The 7,161-nt window shown below is 48.3% G+C and overlaps 1 protein-coding gene across 7 annotated transcripts in view; it reads left to right on the top strand.

Annotated features, from left to right (window-relative positions):
- Window positions 1-6,958: 6,958 nt before the first annotated feature.
- The window catches only part of TPM1 (tropomyosin 1), a 28,159-nt gene continuing 27,956 nt past the window's right edge, over window positions 6,959-7,161 (top strand). For 2 of the 7 annotated variants that reach the window (XM_024735144.1, XM_024735148.1), the window contains exon 1: window positions 6,966-7,161. This exon is cut by the window's right edge and continues 29 nt beyond it. In XM_024735144.1, the coding sequence (XP_024590912.1) occupies window positions 7,077-7,161 (85 nt within the window). In that variant the 5' untranslated portion in view covers window positions 6,966-7,076. The other 5 variants (XM_024735149.1, XM_024735145.1, XM_024735146.1 and 2 more) reach the window with 5 other exon arrangements.

Genomic DNA, 7,161 nt, shown 5'->3' with positions numbered 1-7,161 from the left:
AGATATCAAAAGAGGATTTTGCTTCAGGGAAATGTGTGTAGACATCCTCTTGTTGCTTCCATTTGGCATGAACAGTAGAGGGAAGGATTAAAGTTGGGAGCCAAGGGTAAAAGCATCAGAACTAAACTGGCTGGCATGGAGGTACATGGATCCCATGATTTTCTCCAACCTCTTCCCAAGGCAGATGTCACACACACCTCAGTCAGGATCTGTAGCAGCTCCACAGCTTGGGGAGGAACAAGAAAAGGAACAGAGCTGGTAATGCCATGTCTCCCGCAAGAAAAGCCTCCCTTGGGTGGTATTTTAGGACATTAGCTCAGGCTGCCTTGTCCTCAGTCATCTCACTGGCATTTAAGTAGCCCCTTGGGTTACAGATCATGGCAGGTGCTGGGAAGTAAAGAAGGCCATGCTAAAAATACCCAGCCTCTTCTGGAACTCGGCTGGCAGCCGGAGCTCTCTCCTCCAGTGCCAGGACCTTAGAAAAAGAACAGAGAATTTCCTTCACCTCAAGCAGCAAGAAAGGTCTGGCTCCCTCCACCACTGAAGTTACTGAGGTGGAAATAGTCCTCTGGAGAAAACATACTCAAAGATGCACTTCTACTGAGAAATAGCAATTTCTACTAAATCAAGAGAACAGGCTCTCTTAAGGAGAAGCCAGGGTCCCAGTAGAAAACACCTGGAGAAAAGGATTTTGCTAGTCAGGCAAGAAGGGGTCTTTACAAAAACAAGCAAGTTCACTGCCTACTTTCAGTATCCTAGATCCACCCCTAGGCCTCCAAACCAAATCATCTCAACTGAAAACAAAGTTGTTGGCAGTGGGTGGACATAGGCACAGGAACAAAATTTTAGAAATCCCGGTTTCGACTTGACCTAATTCAGCGGACCTCCTAGAGCCTGGATGGGTGGGAGGCAGACCTCAGTTCCAGCAGGAGGCACCGGGGTTGTCCACATCCACAGTATTTTTCATCAGGTTTCACGGTGTGCAGAGTAAGCGTGGAGCTCTGCTCACCACTTGGGAGGCTGCAGAGATCACTTTCACATATGTTCCTGTTAAGGACATCAGTGGAAACTTGAGAACCAAGTATAAAAATATAAAAATAAATAGGTGGCATCCAATACAAAAGAATGTAGGCATTGCCAGGAAGCAATGATTAAAACCATTCCAAAGCTTCGATATGGCTCCTGAGGCTGGCTCAAGTCTCTGGAAGCCTGTAGATGCTTTCATGTCTGCCCAGGCTATGGCTTGAGGAAGCACTAGATGCTGTCCTGACCACATATTTTGTCTTCATTTTCCCCCAAACATATGGCCTGGATTGACTGGTGACTCATTCCTTTGCTGACCCAAAAGTTTTGAAAGAAGGAGATGTAGATCTCTCACAATTACTTCAAACTCTCCCTTCGAACAAAATCAATGTACTTGCCTATCTCTGTGAAGATGTCCTTCTTGTCCAATCTTGGGCCATAAACAGGAGAGTAGGCAAGGTTGCGTTGGCCCAGCCGTCCTCTTTCACCAGGTTCTCCCATCAGCCGAGAATGAGGGTGCCTTTAGGAGCCTGGGCTGCAGTCCTGAGCTGGCCCACGAAGGGTGAGACACTCCTTCAGTCCCAGTCTCACTACTATCACCTTTTAACCATGTTCATATGTAGAAAAGACCTCTGGTGGTCCCCTCTCCTCTCCTCTTCACCTTATAATGTGTTGCTTTTAAATATGGAATCAAATATTCATATAAAACCAGGTTGGGAATGGTTAATCAAAAGAGCACCATTGCTGGGAGCTGGGGCATCCACGTCCTTGTTCCTGCATAGCCACCTCCCAGCTGGATGATCTTGAGTCATCACCACCTTTGGTTTTCTCATCTGTAGAGTGAGGATAATAGCACTCAACCTGATGCTGTCATAAGAGGTTGTGAGGAAGAGAGAGTGAACTTGAAGGTGCCTGCTAAACTTTACATCCATAGGGAATAGTGCCATTCTTGAGACAGCTAAATTTCACATGTCGGCTGGATTAAACCTATACATAGTTGCTGCTGTTTAAAGAAGATAAGATGTAAGGCAGGAAAACTTATGGCCTTTTGTTGTACTGGGAGAACCATTTTGCCTGTGCAAACCCTCCAGGTAGCAAGAGTACTCAGGGGCCTCGCTGCAGAATCAGGACCAGCTGTGTGTCACTAAACAGTGAAGGAAGACATTCACAATGGCCTAAAGACCTTTCTCAGAGCTCCAAACCCTGCCTGGAAACAGGGCATATTTTCCTCAGGTTCTTGATGGTGGTACCACAAACCCTTAAGAAAGAAAACACTCTTGTGTATGAGAAGAACATGCTGTATCTTGTTCCATGGGACATGACACGCTGCATTCCAAAACCCAGTGCAAGAAGCAATTGTCTGTCAACTTAATTACAGATTCTTCACTTTCCCTTAATTGCTTGAGTCAGCACTGTGCACTCTGGGGGAGTCACGGTACACAGAGAGGCATTGCTGCTAAGCAATGTGGGACTATCAGGTAATTAGGTTTTTGTTTTGTGGTTTTAAACAAACAGACCCTGATGTACATATTCAAGTGAGTCTTTCTGTTAAAGGTGCTGCATTAGTAAGCTGTGCTCATGTTGACTCTTTTCTAACCAAATATTGGGAAGTGTAGTCTGATAAGTATGGGCACTCTAATGGGAGGAAAGGGACAGTGTACTTAACATTAAAGCTCTCCTAGAAAGCCTGCGATATGTTCCTCACAGCTATAGGGGGGCCCAGGCAGCATTTGGGACCATGGTAACATAGGTGGAAAAACATATTAAATGACCCCCAGAAAGAGGGTTTTACACTGCAATATACATAGATGCTTTCCCTGGAGGAAAAGATCCATGTCCTTACCCACCTTTCCTGATCCCATAAACACTAGTTAAATGCTTTGCACACAAAAGGTGTTCAATAAATATCTGTGGAACCTTTGTCCTATCCTGTCACAATACTTACATTCATTCTTCAGAAAGTAAAACATAGAGTCCCTATTTTGAGTGGAAATAAGTCTTTTGAGCCTAGTTTTGTTATGGTTCCTTCCCAGAAACTCTTTCTCCTGCTTACTTGTATGGTTAATAGCCAAGAAACAGTCATTCAACAAACATTTATGGGGAGATGACTGAATACCAAGCACAGGGGAAATCTGGAAATACCAAGGACTTTCTTGGTGTTCACCCAGAACCTCTGGACCAAGGATCCTGTGCAGGCTCCCACACCACCACGATTTGGTCAGTTTTTTAACTTTCAAGGAACACAGACTCTCTCATGTAAGCTCAGGAAAGAAAGGGGGTGATTATAAGGACCCCTGGAACTGAGATTTGGTCATCGTCTCCCAGTCTATTTCTTTCAGTGGTGCTTCTGTTTATCTTGATATGTCTACTCCATTTTCTTTCTCTACAACCAGACTTCTCTGCTTCCTCATAACTTAAACGATACATGGCCTATTGTGGCATATTAGTCAGGAGAAGCTAGTTATGCTTCAGTAACAAATAGCCCCCAGATCTCGGTGGCCTAAAATAGCAAAGTTTTTATCTCACTCATACTACCTGTCCACCAAGGGTTAGTTGGGGAGAGAGAGAGATGTCTACTTATCACAGCCACTTGGGAACCCAGACTGACAGAACAGCAACAACCTTGAAAAAGAACATGGTATGGCATATATTATTATGGTGGCCACCATAAGTCACTTTCGTTCACATTTCTTTGGCCAAAGCAAGTCAAATGAAAAAACAAAAAGTCAGATGACCACACCTAACTTAACTGGGTGGGGATGTGCAATCCTACCAAGACCTGACTGGGAAGAAAGCCCAAATATCTGTGAATAGCCTTAATCACCCTCCTACAAGGCATCTCTGGCCCAAGATTGCAACCCCTTTTTTTTCAGCAGCCTCAGCTATTGATTCATATTTTTCATGCTCCTTAGTTCAAACTACAGTGAAAGAGAAGCTGAGGGACACAGTCCATCTCTGCCTGACAGGCCACAACACTAGGTCCCTGGTTAGCCTATGGATCTGTCCTTAAGTCACAGCCAATCAGGTGGGGTAAGGGATATACACTGTATCCCATGGCTGTCTAGCCCACCCCTCTTGATGCTATCCAGGGACCAGGAGATCTGTCCAGTACAGAAGAAATTGTTGTTTAAGTCACAATATTTTTTGCTGGTCCTAGCCCTTGATAATAGAAAGGTCATGGATGGTGCAGTCCATGAAGCTGGGGTTAGTCTGGCTGATGGAGAGTCATGGGGCGTAATCTCAACAGTAGTGAAATGGAAATGACTGAGTCCAGTTAACCTGCTATGTTAACCCACCAGTCTAGGGATGTGGTACCAAGGGATTTTAAAGATTAGCTTTGTGCAGCTCCATTACCACACCGGACACCACAGTCTTTGACCTCTGAACATAGCCCTAGGTGAGAGGGGCAGTGAGGGGAAGAGAAATGGATGGCTTCAGTTTACATAATAAGACCTGAACCTGGAATTCAAGCCCCTTCACCATATACCACCCGTCCCCCCCCCATCTATCTTTCCGGTCTCGCGTCCCAGTTCACCCCCAAGTGAACCTACTGTCGGACCACCATCAAACATTGTCTTTTCTTCCCTTGGCTCATACAATACCCTCCACTCTATCTAACTGCTATCCTTCCGCTAAAATCAGTTTAAAAACCACCACATTTCAGAGAAGTTTTTATCTGTCTACTCTGACCTAGTCATTTCTATTTCTTCCTCTGGATTTTTATAACCTTGCTCATGCTGGAACACCTGGATGGCATGGATGTGTCTGTCTTATTTGGGGATCCTGGAGCCTAGTGCCTGCCTGGCATACAACAGGTGCTCACCAGTGGTATGTTTGAATGGATTGTCTGTAACACCAGTTCACTTAAGGAAACTTTAGCGCGTTCCTGTGCTACGTTTGGCACAATGGAGAAAAGTCGGTAATATATGGTCCCTCTAGGAGTTTCTCTAGTTCAGTTGTGTCATTTTATAGATGAGAAAACTGAGGCCCAGAGAGGAGAAATGACTTGCCCTCTGCCACCCAAGCAGCCACAATTTACTGAGCAATTTGCTATGTGCTAGACAAAACGCTTTTCATTCTTTATCTCATTTTCATCCTTGTAACAATCCTACGAGGGAAGACTTTGTACACCTATTTTACAGAAGAGAGAACTGAGGCTTAAAGAGGTTATAACATGGTTAAGGCCACCCTGCAAGGAGGTGGCCAGGCCAGGTTTTGATCCCAGGATCTAACTCTGGGGTCTCTATTCATGCCCCCTGTGCTGAGCCCCAAGCTGGGGAGTCAGCCCCCTGTGGTCATCGCATCTGTATATCACCCATAGGCCTTGAACTTTGTCAGTGCCCCAGTGGCTGGGTTCACATCTGGTGATTAAAGGGTCCTGGTGAATTTCTGTGCCATGCAGTGCCTATGCACACAAATCTAATGTTCTGACCATCAGGTCAGGGTATTTTTTTTCCCCTCCTGGGCAGTTGGGTTAGTGAAAGAAACCTGATAAAATCCTGGAGAGGAACTTGATCGTTCTCTGAAGGAGTTACAAGTTGTTTGGCCTGCCTAAACTGCTCAGATACCGTCCGGGGAATATTCGGTATCCATGTAGTACAGGTTGTGAATTATTCTGCGGGGACTGTTAACAAGACCCTCACCAGCTCTGCCTCAGCCAGTCTCAAGCAGGGCTTTGGGGCAGCCCCTTTTCTTCTCCTCCCACCAAAGCTCTGAAAAGAGCAGGCTTTTCCCCAATGGGGGCTGGGAAGAGCAAGAGGTATAGGGAAATCCTCCTGCCTCTAAGCAGAGCTTACTCTACAGAACTGGGTCTGTTCCCTCCTCAGAGCTATAGCTGTGGATGCAATGACTTGGCAGGGGTCACATTTATCCCATGTTTTGGCAACCTAGTACCTGAATGCCTAACATGGAAAGAGACCAACTCCCTAAAATCAGTGTAAGAAAAATTATTAAAAGTTAGATATGGAAGTACCTCAGGGATCATCTACAGCCCTGGATTTAAAGATGAGGGAACTGCAGTGCTGAGGCTAAGTCACTTGTCAAGGTCACAGAGCTGCTGGTGATAGAGACCAAAGACCAGGTTGCCTGAGTCTAAACTCAAGGGTCTTTCCCCTTAAACTCACACACACCCACCTACACACCAACAAACTCACCCCACCCTTTGCGGAAGTATGGCACACAGGCACACGCAGAACTGAGTCAGCTGGGTCCTATGTCCCTAACGTATACTACTGTCCCTCCTCTGGGGGACAGCGCACCGCATAAGACAGATTCTCAGACCTTCTGACCGGTACCAGCAGAGAAATTCTCAAGAGCAGCACCCCAGGCCTTCCTCCCAACTCTTCCTTTCTCTGCTCCAATTGAGTTTCCAGAACGTGAGAGCCCAGGCCGATACCCGGCAGTCTGGGAGCTGCCGGGAGAAGCGCGGGGCGGGTGTCCGGAGCGCACGGGCCCGGGCGCCGGGTACGGGGCCTGATGCTTAGCGCGCCCGGGTCTGGCGGCTCAAGGGGGCGACGAGCATCCACTACCTGCCCCTCTCCTCCGGCCTCCTGTGACTCAGGACGGCTCGACTGGGGACCCTAAAGGCGGGGCATGGACCCTGGGAGGAGGAGTTGCGGAGGGCGGAGGGCAGAGCTTAGCGCCTCGGCCCCGGCTCGGACCCCGCGAGGCCCCGGTGCCCTCTCCCCGGAGTGCAGGTTTGGAAGGCGGGAGGCCTCGCCCGGCCGCCGCCTCGGCTGCTCGGGTCCCCATATATAGTCATATCCACCGTCAACTGGGAGGCCGGCAGGCAGCAGCAAATGGGCGAGCGGCCCCCGCGGGAGCAGCGGGGAGGGCGCAGGGGGCGGAGGGAGGAGAGGGGGAAAGGGGGCAGGAGAAAAAAGCTTTTCCAAAAAAGTATTGGCTGTCTTGAGGAATGCGGTCGCCCCCTTGGGAAAGTACATATCTGGGATCAGCAGGCGGCTGTGCGCTCGCACTCCGGATCGGCCTCCCCACCGCGCTCTTGCCTCCCCGCTCCCGCCGCCGCAGCCCCAGGGCCGCTCGCCGCCGCCACCATGGACGCCATCAAGAAGAAGATGCAGATGCTCAAGCTCGACAAGGAGAACGCCTTGGATCGAGCGGAGCAGGCGGAGGCCGATA

Source organism: Neophocaena asiaeorientalis, unplaced genomic scaffold, assembly GCF_003031525.2.
Source record: "Neophocaena asiaeorientalis asiaeorientalis breed wild unplaced genomic scaffold, Neophocaena_asiaeorientalis_V1.1 scaffold264, whole genome shotgun sequence".
Taxonomy (NCBI): Eukaryota; Metazoa; Chordata; class Mammalia; order Artiodactyla; family Phocoenidae; genus Neophocaena; species Neophocaena asiaeorientalis.
This window is presented reverse-complemented; position numbering and strand designations above follow the sequence as displayed.